At 44.0% G+C, this 16340-nt stretch overlaps 1 protein-coding gene across 4 annotated transcripts in view; it reads right to left on the bottom strand.

The window, feature by feature from the left end:
* Positions 1-544: 544 nt before the first annotated feature.
* Positions 545-16340, bottom strand: part of SORT1 (sortilin 1) — a 78638-nt gene continuing 62842 nt past the window's right edge. For 2 of the 4 annotated variants that reach the window (XM_061183756.1, XM_061183757.1), the window contains exons 12-21: positions 15799-15901; positions 15294-15462; positions 14523-14713; positions 11542-11731; positions 7999-8115; positions 7279-7387; positions 6372-6470; positions 5712-5818; positions 5323-5446; positions 545-5104 (exon numbers count right to left, since the gene is read on the bottom strand). In XM_061183756.1, coding sequence (XP_061039739.1) covers positions 5090-5104; positions 5323-5446; positions 5712-5818; positions 6372-6470; positions 7279-7387; positions 7999-8115; positions 11542-11731; positions 14523-14713; positions 15294-15462; positions 15799-15901 — 1224 coding nt within the window. In that variant the 3' untranslated portion in view covers positions 545-5089. The remainder of the gene's footprint in view (positions 5105-5322; positions 5447-5711; positions 5819-6371; positions 6471-7278; positions 7388-7998; positions 8116-11541; positions 11732-14522; positions 14714-15293; positions 15463-15798; positions 15902-16340) is intronic. The other 2 variants (XM_061183759.1, XM_061183760.1) reach the window with 1 other exon arrangement.

Genomic DNA, 16340 nt, shown 5'->3' with positions numbered 1-16340 from the left:
GCTAAAGGCTCAGTGGGGGTGGGCAGGAACCTCCCCTAAAAGAAATATTTTGGGGGAGAGGAAAGTTGCAACTCTTTGAAGGTCCTTAAATGAAATGGGTCAGGAAGGACTACGAGTAAGAGCAGCAGGAGAAACGTTAAGAGGGGCAGATGGAAAGGTGCGGAAGGTAAACTCCTTGGTGTTATTCATCAACCTGCTAGAAGAACATGGAATTCATGAGAGTAATGACATGTTGCTGTGTGCAGAAGGAAGAGTGTAGCGGTTGAAACTGAGAAGCTGTATGGGGTGGCTCAGCTAGACTTTCGCGGGGTAAGAACAAGAAAACTGCTTTTACAAACACCCGTGGGAGGTAGATCTTTGTGAGCATAAAGCAGAAAAAGGTGAGTAGTTTTTCCCATAAATTATCTAATACCTTACATGCTATAAATGAATAGTCCTGGCTCTTTAACTGACTTATTCTCTGGTTGCTGGAGATTGATTTTTGAAGCTAGAAAACTGGAAAAGCTTTCATATTAACAAACTGTAGCTTAGTCATTTTAGTAGGTCAGGTTACAAAGTCCAGTCTGTTTTATTTCTAACCCAAATACTGCAAATATACAGAAAATTACCAGTACAAAGTTAAACACACCCAGATTTATTTACACAATGCTAAAGAAATTTGAGTTTTATTTCCGTTTTGTGGAATTTTATTCTAGGGTCTGGCTTTTTTGTGTAACCGACATTGGTCATTGAAACTTGATTATCCCACCTCACATGCAATTTTCTGTCCCAAGCGAACAGAAAACTTGGGTTTTTGGCATACATGCAGTAACGATCTTAATACTGCTTTACACTTTTGTACCGACAGCTTGGGGTGGAGGCAGAGAAGTTACAGAGCAAGGAGGGACCACATGCTGATAGGGAACAAGAGACAAGACAGGGCTGGACAACAGGCACACGGGGACCCTGAGCATTTCTGTGCACGAGGATAAGGAGGGCGCCATCAAACCCCTCCTCCCTAGACGTCCAAACACAGGAGGTGGGCAGAATCATCAGGAACATTTAAGTCACCCAACCACAAACTGAGGGCATGCGGAGGATGAGAACTGCATTAAAGACTTGGAACATATCAATAAATCATTAACATGTACACTATACAGTTTATACATGTATATATGTACACACACACATATATATATAGAAAGGTACAGATTAGTTTAAGTTATCCTATAAAAACAAGGACGCTTAAAAATGTACCAGTGTGAAAAAATGCGTACAGTTAAGTTGTTGAAGACAATTTCTAATTAATGTTCTGATTCTTATTGTTATAATGCAAAGTAGCCAAGAAATCAACATGTTCCTGCTATTTTAATCATCCTCCATGAGGGTGAGGCCTGGGCTCTGCTAGGGCAGGACGGCACTCCCAGAGCTGCCTGAGCTGGGCGAATCAGTGGCAGATGGAACAAAGTCTGGCACCTGCTGAGTGCCAGTGCTGAAAGTCTGGCCCTCCCTATCACTCCATCATGTGGCAAATCTTAAACTTTGGTTTTTGTTCAAAGGACATGTAAGTCCATGTTAATCTTCCTGCTTGAGGGAAGGTAGTAGCAAAGCTGAAAAGCTGAATCTCTTCCTATTTTAGCAGTTCCAAGTATCTGGGCTTCATGTGGGGCAAGAGGGCGGTACCAAAAATGAGCAGGGCGAGCTCTAAGCCATTGCATACAGGAGCGGGGCTCTTTAAAGCTCTCCGAAAAGGAAAGAGAGAATCTCTCTACCTGAATCATTTGCCTAGAAAATAAAGAAATGACTCAAGTCAGGCCAGTCCTGCCACCTGGGGTGGATGTGAACTGCCCTGCACTCCTCTCTCTATCCTTGTACCGTGACGAAGGCCATGGGAGAACCAGCAATGGTTTACAGAGCCAGCGGTGGCCAGCTCATTACTTATCTGTCAGGGATGAAAGGCCAGCTTGGGCATGTAGGGGCCCAGAGGCAAACCTAAGAATTAGAGAGACACACACTGGAAAGCCTATTCAGAGGCAGACGGCAAATTCTAAGTTTTAGTTACAGCTAATCTGTTGAATCTCTTGAGCCCAGCCTAGAACTGCCACAATCCTCCAAACACTTTCATTCTTCTAAGGGGCATTCCCATTCGATGAACAGCCTAGGTGTATGCATCCCTGGTCTCTGGTCTCACTAAAAACCAAGAGCCCCCTTACGTCCAAGACACCTGTCCACAGAGCACGAAGGATGATGAGTTCTCTGCCTGGATTTTAGAGCTCAGATCACTTTGGACGGTCTAATATGTCCAACCTACCTTACAGTGCTAACTTCTATTGCTGAAATACTCTTTTGCTGTCAAGCCTGAGACTTTACACAACTTTACTTTCAAAGATAATTCTCCTAACCTAACATCGATAGGACAAATTGGAAATCTTCTTTTCTTAGAAGCTGTCACGGATTTAGGCCGTTTTCCTCTCTGGCTGAGGGCATACACTTGTGAGAGAGCAGGCTGACACAGAAGGCTAACTAGCCAGGCTTGTTAGCAGTCCTCAAACCAACTGAGCTCGCTAGCCAGCCAGGGGTGGGAGGACAAGAAGAATGAAGAGGGTGACTCATCAATGGAGATTCCATTCCTGCACTCTTGAACAGTGACCCTCAACAAGGTGAGGGGCGGTTTCTAAACACATATTCAAAATTACCATTACTTTTGTTTTCAGCCATGAAAAACAGGAGAATAAACTCTTCTCTTTACTAAGGTGGCAAAAAAGAGCTAAATACTGCTCTGAAAGAAATGTCACTGATCCGCGTCCTAAAGAATAGCAAGTCATCTATAAGAAAGCAGCTCTGCTCCAGGTGTTCAGCACTGGCGCGCATCAAAATGTATACGAGATCTGAAGACAACCACTGGCGTTGCTCATAACACACAGGGACCCTGGCGACTTGCTCCATTTTTGTACCTCAGCTCCATCTCTAATGGGGATTACAACCCCCGCCTTTTTTTTTTTTTTTAAATCTCACGAGAATGTTGTAAGGTTCAAATGACATAATGCAAGAGAAAAAGTGCTGTGAAAACTGTCAAGTTCTACAGAAATATCATTATAGGCAAAGAGCCCTAATCTTATACGGTTAGAGAAGAATATTAACTTTCCTACATCTTAAAACTAATCAGAGAATTACCATATATCGGCACACCTACCCCAGGGGGTATATGCGGGGAGAAGAGGTGTATGGTGTAAGTAGGTCTTTTCTGGACATCAAATTCATTTTGGGCAGGAGGTGAGGGCGACCGGGACAAAAGCTGATACTTAATCATTTGTGAGCTGGTATATCTTTGGAATTACTTTTAATTTAAAAACCTTGTAAAAGGAATGGGCTTTTCCTAAAAGACTAGTGTTCTCTGGCTCTAACAAGTATTAACTCTCTTTACAAAAACTGCCCTAACTTTATAGCTCCCTGACTCATTTAAGTTTACTGCAGTTTCAAAGTCTCTAGAATTCTCCATCCATTCCCTCCCCCACTTTCCCTGCGGCTGTGAATTCTGGTGAGGCCAGAACTCAGCCATCTGCTCATGCATTCTGACAAAAGTTAATTTGGCACATTTACTTTTTCCTGACTTTCTAGCCATAAAGTGAACTAGCAGCAAAACGGCAGTTTAGCAAACAATGTCCCCATCATAATTATCGGGAGAAACTGTGACGGGCACAGCAGGTATGCTGAGACTGAAAACGTACTACTATATTCCTGTACAGCAAATAGTCAAGCTGTATTAAAACTAACGATTGCAGCTTTCCATCACTACATGGCCACCCCCCAAATCCATCTTGCTACATTTTCTAATTTATTTCATTTTTTAAAATGTCAAAAGGAAAATTTTTTAAAATTTAAAATACGAACTTAACGTATCAAACGAAACATCATCTACACTAGAAGTGTGTTTTTTAGTTGGTTCAGCCAAAAGTTTCATGCCAACAAATTACTCGGCAAAGCTGGGGAAAAGGGCAGAGGAGGAGAGTCTGGTAATAAAATTCTGATTTTTTAAAAAAAGCCTAAATCTGAAAACATGTCTAGTCATGGCTCCACGCAGAGCAGCAACCTAAGAGGAAGCAAATAAGCAGCCATTCTAATGATTCACCAAGGAGCTAGCACAGCAGGCAGGAGGGGACGCAGAAGACTGTGACGTGCCATCCTCAGGGGCTGCACGGCCCATGCCACCAGCCACTCCAGCGAAGAGCTCGCTCAGCCTGGGCACACAGCCCGGGCAAGCCTGAACCCAGACCCTGAGCAAGTCCACTGGCACACACACAAAGCATGGCTTGAAAGATCTCGGAAGAAGCAAGAGTTTCTCCTTTAATAGGTGCTAAATCTAGTCAATTCTCTGATGCTCCCTTTTTCCTGCCCCAAGTTAAAAATATTGCCCTTTAAGTTTTCCTGATTTAGTGTCTTGGAAGCACATGTAAGTTAGTTGCCAAAGGGCAATTAATGAGGGTATTGCCTAATTAAACAGGGGAAAAGAAAAATCACTGTGGCCTATGGTCCCTGAAAAAAACAACAGCAACAACAGAAAGCAGGGATCTGTGTGAGGAGCTGGTGCGCAATGTTCTTGGAGTGGGGCTGTCCCCAGATGGAGGAAGGCTGCCCAGGCTGTGCCAGTCATCGCAGCCTCTGCGACTGCTTCGTGTTGCCAGCACAGCCCAGGGACGGCACCAAGTGCTTTGTGAGAGTTGATGCTGAAGCTGGCAGGTGCCCTGGGGCAGGCGCCATGCAAAACATGCAACAGTGGGGTTAGTGAAAAGTTCCCTTCAATTCCATTTCATTTCCCTTAAAAAACAAAAACAAAACCGAAAAGGGCCCGTACCTTGCAAAAAGACAGAACTTGAAATGAAAAGTTAAAGAATTAAAAATTTTCCCTCTCTTCTCAGGGCCAATTGTAAGAGTGTTTAGGGTCCCCACCCCCCATTTCTTTAGTGTAGGTCCTTTTGGCTTTGATGGAAGCAGCAGAAACAGAGCTGGGTCCCTCGCAACGGGAAATTTATTTCCCCAAGTCGGAGCCACAGGGAGTGTAAGAGGTACTGCGGTTCCATCATCCGTGCTCAGTCCCAGCTCCTTTGAGGAGCTATTCCAGGAGGTCCTGAAAAGAAAGACATAGGCCATATTATTTACAGACCAAAAAAATCCCTATTTTGAAAGCCATTACCTAGTTTCTGGGCTGGCCAAGTCTTACAGTCATTAAATTGCTGCTTCTAGCTTATACCCTCCTTTGCTTCAATCATTATCTTGATCATGAGTAAGAAAAGATCACCCTTTTAAAAAATTTCTGGACCACCCCTCAAGAAGAAATAGTCTCACCTCATCTGAGTCATCATGATAACCACTTTTATGAGTGTGGGAGGTTGTGTCCAAAGCATCCACACCATCCACACCATTGGCCTCCGCATGTTGCTGGAGCACAGAGTATCGATGCACCAGGAACCTGTGGGTGGAAACCACCGTCAACCCTCACATGGTGAGGAGGGGTGCATTTCTTATAGGACGGTGGATTTTCCAAGTTTTACACACTTGCAGAATGAGTCACACATATAGGAAGCACAGCCCGTAGCTGGCATATGGAAAATGTAAGGAAAGATTTGGGCCTGATGTTTCAGGAACATCACTTCAACTAGTTAGTTTTTGCCAGGGGCAGACTCAACCGTCTACCCTCAGAGGACTTTCTGGTTTGATTGATTTCCGTTCCTTACCTTCCCCCACAGACGTATTTCTTCACAATGAGCACTCCTGCTACGACTGTGACCAGCATCAATCCCACAGTAGCCAGGATAATCGGAACAGAATTTGACTTGGAATTCTTGATAAATTAAAACACAAACACAAACAATTTTGGGTGTGCATATTCTAGGACTGAATTCAAAGAGGCTGCTCATTACCCTATTTCTCTGTTGAATGATCTGCAGTCTCTAGGCACCTAATGATGATACTTTCCCAACCCCAACCCCCGCCCCCAAGATGAACCATCTCAGTGCTACCAGGAGAATATCACAGCTGGCAGAGGGTAACCAGAACTTCAACTGCCTTAAAGCTGTCAGAATGGTGCAAACTCAGTGGCTTCCACATCAAAGTTACACTGGAAGCCGTAGCAACTACCTAGATCAAATGGTAATTGTGACTGTTCCCCACTACCACTGTTTATAAGTCTTGGAGCTTTTAAGGGTGAAGCAGTAAAGGGAGACTATGATAATAAGTGGGCTGAATGAATCTAAAACAGGGCCACCACCTGGGAAGGAGCTGTGCCAATGGTACGTTAGGCAAGCCATCCTATGACACCAAGATTTATTTTTTACTTAAGTTGTGGTATGTTTTTACAAATAAGCTTTCCGTATCATTGTTTGAGTGTGACCTACCTGCTTTTGGGTGGGAGATAGGGAGTGTGTGTTTTCAATGTATCCAAGAGGAGGCGGAGCTGGATTCTGGGACAAGTTGTGTCCCTGTGGGCGGGAGTCCTGTGCAATCACACACACAAACACTCTGAGGACAGCCACCAGGAGTGCAGGGTGGGGATGCAGAGAAGGAGGAACTTGCCCCCAACAAGTACACACACCCACACATTTTTCTCCCACTGCCTTCTTAATCCCACCCCTTGTCAGGCCCTCATCCCTTAGAAGGTTAGATAGGAGGGAACTGCAGACTGTCCACCTCTCAATTTCCAGATTAGGAACCTGGAGCCCACAGTTTACTGCCCCAAGTCTCACTGCTGGGCCAGTGCTTCTTTATCAAGAGGCTTCCTCTTTACCATATCCCCATATCCTAGCCAGATAGTTCAGTGCTACAGAACTGTAATCAGCCCTAAAACTCGCTTCTACATCAAAACCAGCCCCTTATCACCATAGTTCAGTTTCTCATTCTGAACACACTTGACATGACTCGGCACAGAGATCCACCCTACCTATGGTCCAGTGCCCTTCCCTTCCACATGTGTAGAACTCCAGCCCTTTACAGCCGAACTTCTTGAGTCTTTTTCCCAAATGACTCTGAGCCTCAGAAATTTCCTCAACCGTATGCATCTAAGACTTGGAAAAACTTTACTGAATACCATTTTTTTCCCCCCAAAAAAACGTTTTCAGTAGATGAGCTTATCGTTGGGTTATGTGACCATCCCTCATCCTGACAGTTTCCTGTACGAAGGGAAACCTGACAGAAGTAGTCTGGCCACTTGTACTCAGTAATAGAGTTCTTGACACTGTAACTTTGACTATTCCTGGCAGAACTTGAAACCCCACTTGTATCTAAACCAGATCTACTTTAACATACCTGCTTCTCGGGACTCAGAAAGTTGCTTGTGCACTTCTTTTTCAAGTCTTTCACTTCTCGAACAGGATTCACTCCGCCCTGGCATCTGTCTCCTGGAATTTTCCGGTACCTGAGAGGCAGAGAAAATTTGTTAACAGAATACAAGGATGTACTTCTGGATTCTTGCTTACTTCCTGAAAACAAGATTTTAAAAGTTGCATAACAACTTCTGGTCATTACACCATCTTTCAGGCCTTGGGGGAGATCTGCAGGGATGTTTTGGGGATATTCTGTGTAGTTTCAGTCCTTGGACAGACCACACATCCCTTGCCTTGCTGCAGGGACATGCCGCCTTTCTGCCTTAAGAGACTGTGTCAAAGAACTGTGACCAGGGAAAGCACGTCAACACGCGGTACATAAACCACAGGGGAGGGGAGTGTTTATCAGGGAAGGAGGCGGTGAGCCTCTTCTAGAGCAGCGCTCTCTACTGTGGTGGCTATTTACACTTAATTAAAATTACTTCAGTTCCTCACTCACACGAGTGTCAACAGCCACACAGGGCTAGTGGCGACCGCATCAGACACAGCAGATTACAGAACATTTCCCCCATCACAGAAAGTTTTAGTAGACAGTATTTTTCTAGAGTGCTCTCAAATACTGCTCAGAACTAGGCGGAGAGACGCAGCTTTCACTCTGCACAGTGGAGACTCAGTCCCGATACGGGAGAAGCAGCCATCTCACCCATTTGTCGTCAGGTGCTCTTCTCTCCCGTACAAACAAAACTCTAGGTCGTGGCCCTTCAGTTCTGGCTGTTCCACACACTTGGAGTCATTTTCTGGACGGAAGTAGCCAAAATCACTGTAAGAATCAGCAAATAAGGTATCTTTCAAAGTTGCTGAAAGACAGGAAGCGACTAGCAATGAAGGCTTTATATGGGGCAGTGGATGGTCAATATTCCAGTCTTGGGTTGCCAGAAAAAAGCTAAGGAAGCCTGTGACATATAAAGAGGTCTGTTTAGGAAAAAAAAGCACATGGCGAGGGCTGAACTGAGGGAAAATAGCTTATGGATTGGGCCTGGTGGACTTCAGACTCAGTAGCTAGGAGTCCCGCACAGACAGCTCAGGCTCCGGGAAGGGAAGGAGGGCAGCCTGCAGGGGGTGGGGACTCACGTGACTAAGACACAGAGAAATAGTACATCAGCAGCAGATCTAAACTCAGGGACACTTAGCAACTCTTTTACTTCTCTCCAAATAACTCATTTACCCATGTTCTACCCATGGCGGGTACGTTAAACCTTTCCTGCCTTCCCCACTCCGTGTCCCTCTTAGTTTCTTAGATGGTCCTGGCCGCCAATGTGAATGCCTGTTCCTGCCCTCCATTCCATCCCATCTCTCCATAGCGCCACCCATCTGCTCTCCTTTCTCTGCTTTCCCCAAAGAAATGACATGAGCGGCCTCGGCCCCATCCTTCCTACCGCCCCTGGGCGGGGGCTCGCTTCATGGACAGCGTGGCAGTGACCGCTAGTCCCACTCACCTGGAGGCTTCTCCTTAGCCTGAACCTGTCCTCTTCCTTCACCATCCTCTCCTTTACTGGCCAGATTTCTTAAAAAATATTTTTTCCTTGTTCTGTTTTACTCATTTACTTTTTATTCTATGCATTTGGGCTTCGACCCCCCTCTGCAACCTTGAAAATGAATGTCTGAGGCCCCCCAGGGCTCACCAGTCATCCAACCTAGGGGGCTCTCTCTGTCTCGTTCACTCTGACCACCTATTCTGGGGCACCTGCCACACTGCTGTGCCCCACCCACTGAGGCCCTGAGAGCTGCACTCGTCTGTTTCTTTGGTCACTGCTTGCTCTGCTCTCTTCCTAACCCATAAGTGCAGATGTTTTCCAAGATCCTATAATTCATTCTCTTACTCTGTATTTGCTCCCCCTTCATGAGCTTAACTATTTGTTGCAACTAAAACTTCTAGGTTTTACCTCTCTTGAGCTCTAATCCTATGCATTTCCAAATACCTGCTGGACACTGCTACCTAAATCTGCTGACAGAACCTCAAGTAAACAAAACATTCGAAATACATCACGTTTCCTCCTTCGTGCCAGTCCCTCCGGTCATTTCCTCCGTTTGTCCAGGACACTACCTTCCTTCCCACCATCTAAGTTGGAAGCAGCCTGAGCACCCCCATCTGGACCCACTCACTTCTTTATCGTGACTACTGTGACTTCCCCTCATGGCCCATCTTCCAGCACACCCTTCCTGATCACGCTGTTGCGGGGGTCTAAGCCCACATCAGTCCACGGGCTTTAACGACCTGCTTCTTCCCAGACGTGCATGGTCAAATCCTACGGCTCGTCAGGGCTCGGCCCAAATGCCACCTCCTCTACAAAGCCTTCTTTGACCCACCTACCTCCTTTCAGCTCTGGATGGAATAGTCTCTCCCTTTTCTAAATCCCCAAGTATCCCACCTTCTGTTTCAAACATAATTATGTGCATCTTACCAGGAGAGTCTATAATAAACTTCCTGTTATCACTTTGCACTGCCCTGTGCATAGAAAATATTCAGTGAATGTTTGGTAATATATAGATGCTGCTTGTACTTCAAGGCTTTCTGACAAATATTTAAGGGAGAGGGTAGAGAGAACAAAAGATACAGAAGATACCACGCCTCCAATAGCAAGGAGAAATTTCTGGCAAAAATTTTATGTGTTCAATCCAAAATTTCAGGGACCATACCCTTCCCACTCACAAAGCACACATTTCTCAAGCACGTGGGGTACAGTGTGCAGGCTCTGGAGCTGAACGGCCAGGTTCACATCGCAGCTCTGCCACATGATGGCAAATTAGTCATAACCTCTCTGTACCTTCATTTCTCCCTTTGTGAAATGGAAATAACCAGAGTACCTCTCTCACGGGGCTGCTGAGGGGAAGTGTAAACAGAGGTACTGCTAAAAAACGTCAGCTGCTATCATTATGACTATGTGATTATCAAATACAATATGCGCTCAAAGAGTCTGGAGTTTAATGGTGGAAGCAAATCTATACACAATAATTAAAATATGGTAAGTGCTGTATTAGGAGCCTAGATGAGGAAAAGCTGGGGAAGGCTTTAAGAAGGCGGTATCTGAGCTAAGTATTAAAGGCCAAGTAGGAATTCACCAGGCTTGGGGGTCAAGCAGGGAAAGACTTCCAGGAAGCAGCAGCAGCGTGTACAATGGCATGGAGCTCTGAAGAAGCACAACGTGTTTGGAAAAGAGCAGAAGCTCAGGTGACCGAGAGCCACCCTGTGTGCAGTTAAGGATGGGAGACAGCCCTTCAGAGTTTGACAGTATCAATAAGCTCTAGCCCTATTACAACATCAAAGTGGTCTGAGTGATATTTTCCCCTGCGGAAATAGAGAAAGGAGGACCCCTGGCCACTCCACAGATATGAGCCACGCAGGAGGAAACACACTGGGTCAGACTGCAGTTTGCTCAGTCCTGTATTCTCTGTCACCTGCAGTTCAGGAGAATACACTGTGAGAGGACAGGACTGCTATCTGCCTGCCTTCTTTTCCAAATCCACTTCTACCTCCTGTCAGTATCTTTTGCAGGTAACAAGTTCCATAAGATTAGTACCTGTGATGTGAAGCAGTTCCTCTTATTTGCCCTAAGTTACCTTGCTTAGGCTACCTAGGGGCTCCCTCGCCCTTGTATAATCAACTAACCCTGTGCCAGTCAAGTAACTAATCCTTAAGCCTGGATGGTCCTGAACTCTAGGGAGACAACCTTGATGGCCTCTAAGCCTTGATGGGACATACAGACCATACATACTGATGTCACCTCCTCTCTCAGGACAGATCCACACTCTTTCCGCCTTCAGTCCTGCAGACGACCCCAAACCTAGTACCCTACCTGCTACACCCAGGCTGTCAGGCTGCTTGCTAAAGTCCAGTTTCCTCTTAGCTCCTGTACCACCTTTCTTGGTGTTTCTGTCCTATCATCTTCTCTCTCTCTCCTTTTTAATTCTCATCCTCCTTATGTACCTCTCTCCTTCCCACCACTGCCAAATCAGGATGTCCAGGGGTTGTTGCTGGTTCCGGCCAATAAGTAACTGATACAATGTTATCTGTCCAATTATTAACAACTCTGGTTCCCTTTCTCTGTGCCTCAATTTCCTTAATAAGAAGCAACAGTTCTCCACTCTTGAGGAAGAAGGGAAAGAAAAGGATTTAAATATTTTTGAACTGTCTTTTGCCTCCTCCAGCACGGGAAATGGCTGATAGGGATCTGAGGGATGCTGATACCAGAGGAAGTCCTCCAGGGAGCAGGGACAGACGGACGGCTGCTTGGTCACAACATAGTCCCGACCATTCTGACAGACTGACGACTTGCGTAGCCGTAGGTACTGTTCTTTATAGCCTAAAATGCAGCCATCTCCATAATCTCCAGGGTCTGTGGAGTGAGCCAGCCATATGGTATAGTCCTTCTCTTCACCTAAAAGAAAGACAGGCTGTTCAGGAAACTGCATGGGACAGAACCCACCCATGTGAGGCAGCTGCCAGGCAATAGGAAGAACGAGGAGAAGAAAAGTAGGGATGTCTGACTCAACCTATTGCTTCACTTTGGAATTGCAAATGAAAGTTAACATTAGTGGGAGTCTACCAGCAATTGACTTTTCTTCATGCCAAGGGAGGAGTCTTTGCATCTCACGGCCCATTTGAGTTCTAGGAAAAACCTTATTTTTGAAGTGGGGAGCTGGATGGAGAACCTCTAAGGTTCCTTCCAGACTGAGAAGCTGCTGTCTTTAAGTCTTGCACACCTGTGCCCTTGGTCAGCAGGAGCTGTCAGAGGTAAGCAACCAGATGCTTGCCTTTAGGACAAGACACCAATTAGCCAAAAGCATGGGTTTAATTTCACTATGGGTTAGTTTGCTTCAAACGGAAGGGGAAACATACTTTCTAGACTTTTAACTCTTGTTGACTGGCTTTCAAATGAAGACTGTGATGACAGTCAACCTGGCTTAGTTTGTCATATCATCCACTCCTGGAAAAATGACTCAAAGGCTGTGGCCTAAAGACTGTGGATTAGGTTTTTCTCTTTTGGGATGTGAAGACCAGCACAGGGCCTGTTAAAGAGCAGGGGCTTAACAAATCTTTTAATGATGTTAAACTTCAGGGATAACTGTAGAGCTGCCTGCTGAGGGGAAAACTCATAAGCCAGCTCCTTTACAGCCTATTTAGTGAATTTAGATTATAATGACTCTCCGATTTTAAATCATTGAAACATCTTGTAGAAAAGTAAGGTCCAAACTGAGTGCTTCTGCTTCCTGCAGGACTCACACTAAATTAACATGCTGAGGAAACGGGCCCCTAACACAGCCTAATAACAGTCAGGACCAAATTTAACCAGAGCTTCTTGAAACTTAAGTCTTCTATCATATTATGCCAGAAAGCAACTACGGGTCACGGGTGGTCACTTTTTCTCCAGTTTTTTCTTGTATCCTCCATGTTTTCAGGACAATGTCAGCATCTTTGGTACTGGGGGCCTGGGTTTGCTTGTGATTCTTTAGGAACACCTTGCAATGAATATTTTAACTTCTCTGAAGCCATTTTCTGGGCCTTTAACATGCCTTCCAGTTTGAAGTCACAGCATTCTGAAATGGTCAAGCCAAACTCTTTGCATGAAAACTTCCTCACTTCAACATTTTGATAAGTGACACAATCAGTTAGATGCTCTTTGTAACACACTTTCCTCTAGAGTTTCCTCTACAGTTTTGCTGTAATCAAGTGTGAAAAACCCTGAAGTGTTATGAAATAATTTTAGACAAACATAAACATGCATTATCCTTACAAGCAGAAAAAACTCTCAGAAAATGCTACAGAGATCTAAAGTGCAAAACTATACTCTCCTAGATGTCCACATGCGGCTGGTCTGAATTGAGATTTACCATAAGGGTGAGTGTAAAATATGCACTGGATTTTGAGGTCCTAGTTAGAAGAAAAAGAATGTAACAGATGGCCAAAAATCACATGAAAAGATGCTCAACATCACAAATTATCAGAGAAATGCAAATCAAAACTACAATGAGGTATCGCCTCACACCGGTCAGACTGGCCATCACCAAAAAGTCTACAAATAATAAACGCTGGAGAGGGTGTGGAGAAAAGGGAACCCTCCTACACTGTTGGTGGGAATGTAAATTGGTACAGCCACTATGGAGAACAGTATGGAGGTTCCTTAAAAAACTAAAAATAGAACTACCGTATGATTCAGCAATCCCACTCCTGGGCATATATCCAGAGAAAACCATAACCCAAATGGATACATGCACCCCAATGTTCATTGCAGCACTGTTTACAATAGCCAAGACATGGAAGCAACCTAAATGTCCATCAACAGAGGAATGGATAAAGAAGATGTGGTACATATATACAATGGAATATTACTCAGCCATAAAAAGAATGAAATAATGCCATTTGCAGCAACATGGATGGACCTAGAGATTATCGTACTAAGTGAAGTAAGTCAGAGAAAAACAAATACCATATGATATTGCTTATATGTGGAATCTAAAAAAAAGGTACAAATGAACTTATTTACAAAACAGAAATAGAGTCACAGATGTAGAAAACAAACTTATGGTTACCAGGGCAGAAAGGGGGGAGAGGGATAAACTGGGAGATTGGGATTGACATATACACACTACTATATATACAACAGATAACTAATAAGGACCTACTGTATAGCACAGGGAACTCTACTCAATACTCTGTATTGACCTATATGGAAAAAGAATCTAAAAAAGAGTGGACATATGTATATGTATAACTGATTCACTTTGCTGTACAGCAGAAACGAACACAACATTGTAAATGAACTATACTCCAATAAAAATTTTAAAATATCTTAAAGAAAGAATGTAAAATATTTCATTAATAATTTAAAAACCTTGCTTACACGTTAAAATGATAATATTTTGGACATACTGAAATAACTATTATTAAAATAAATTTTGCCTCTTTTACTTTTATAATGTAGCTAGCTGACAGAATAATTTAAATTATATATGTGGCTCTCATTTTATTTCTCTTGGACAGTGCTAATCCAAAGAGGGAAGTGCTTTTCTGGTACCATCCCTTTGCCTGCTAACCCACATGGAACATCCTTCAGTCCTCTTTCACACACATGATTTTCTTATTCCAGCTAGAAGAAATTAAACTGAATCGGTTATTTAGGAAAATGGGCTTAAAAGTTTCTGGTAGAAAAGTTCAAAGGAGACACTCACAGTTCCTTTCAAGGATATCTTTAAAATCGATGGTGTAGGAGACCCACTGGCGAGTCAGGAAAGATTCTGTGAAACCCCAGATGCTGATGTTCATGGACTTAGCTCCGGGTTCTGAAGCCAGGCCAGTGAAGTAGATAGGCTCCCTGGTAAACATGTAGGTTTGCCAGCACTGACCCTCGTCTGTGGAGAACCTGAAACCACAATTAGAGAAAGATCATGAGAGAGGATCAACATTTATGGGAATATCAGGAAACCACCGGCTGTTTGATCCCAAATCAGAGAAAAACTCTCATATTTAGGTGATGGCTTACTGACTATTATATTAATTTTTAATGCCTATAGTTAACGGGGAAAAGGGATTCACTCAAATATTATGGAAGAAAATGCCTTTATAAAAATTCTTCCAAAGGAAAGAGAGGATAGTGACCCACGTAAGAATGGGCTTCTAAGTCAACAAACAGAAATTATATAATAAGAACTTGTACTTAAGGAGTCGTTTCCCCTCCAGAGTGCTTAAATGCTCCCATAATATTCTTGTTGGGAGGGAGAAGAGTATTTTTTAAAAGTGACGAAAAGTGTTAGTGAGAGGGAGTCAGAGGAAAAAACAAAGCCATTTAATTTGAGTTGCTCTAAATGCAATCCTTTCAAGCACCTTCCCTACAGCTCTGTAGAATGCACAAATCTGAATCAGGGACTGTAACTTCCCCCCAACAAACATCCCACAGTTGCTCTCTATGCAGATAGTGTGGGTGGAGCTGAGCTCATGCATACTTAATCACATTGATAGGACGGCTGCTGTGCTCGATGGCTACAATGATGCCTCCGGAATCCAGGATGGTGTAATAGTGAGGTCCTTCCAGCATCTTCAGCCAGGAGTAACCCCCATCATCTGAGATGTACACATCTGGGATCATCACTGAGATGGCATCCCCCACGCTACCTACAACACAATCCACCATCTCATCAGCACACATCAGCAACGAAACAGAGAGGATTTACTGTCAAGAGAATAATTCTGAATGAGTTTATTCTGATTATTTCCCCATCATGCCTCTTGTAATTGAAAAAAAGGCCACTGACAATTTGGTAAAGGGAGAAGTCATGTTGCTCTCTGATGAGAGTCTATGAAAAACCCACAGTATCGTTATCTTGCAAGAAATTCTGCAAAGGATGGTAAAAGCCACGTATGGTGGTTTTCTCACAGGGTTCGACACTGTGACTGAGTTTCAGTGTGCTCAACCACTTCTTCCTGCGGAAGTGAGGGTGGGCTGCTTACCGTGGGCGATGACTATGCCAACAGCATTAGGCTCTGAGAGAGGGGCCACTGGAACGTTTAGTTTCTGGGAGATGCTGTAGGAAGCGTGAATATGAAGGCTGCACTGTGGAAAGAAAGCAAAGCTTAGATTAAAACCAAAGGTGCAATTTTTTTACTCATCTCACAGAGTCTTCTAATAAGGCTTTGAATGCATTAACCCAGACTTCCGTGGGATACTCTTTTTAAAAAAATTGTGGTAAAAATCACATACCATAAAATTTATCATCTTAACCATTTTTAAGTGTGCAGTTCAGTAGTGTTAAGTACATTCACACTGTTGTGCAGCCATCACCAGCATCCATCTCTGGAACTTCTGTGCCCTGCAAAACTGAAACTCTGTGCCTGTTAAACAGTAACTCCCCATTCCCCCTTCCCCCGACGCTGGCAACTACTATTCTACTTTCTATCTCTATAAATGTGACTAGTCTAGGTACTTCATATAAGTGAAACCATACGGTATTTGTCCTTCTGTGTCTGGCTTATTTCACTTGGCATAATGTCCT

The sequence above is a fragment of the Eubalaena glacialis genome, chromosome 3, assembly GCF_028564815.1.
Source record: "Eubalaena glacialis isolate mEubGla1 chromosome 3, mEubGla1.1.hap2.+ XY, whole genome shotgun sequence".
NCBI lineage: Eukaryota > Metazoa > Chordata > Mammalia > Artiodactyla > Balaenidae > Eubalaena > Eubalaena glacialis.
The sequence above is the reverse complement of the archived record's forward strand: the minus strand, read 5'-3'. Positions and strand labels throughout refer to the sequence as shown.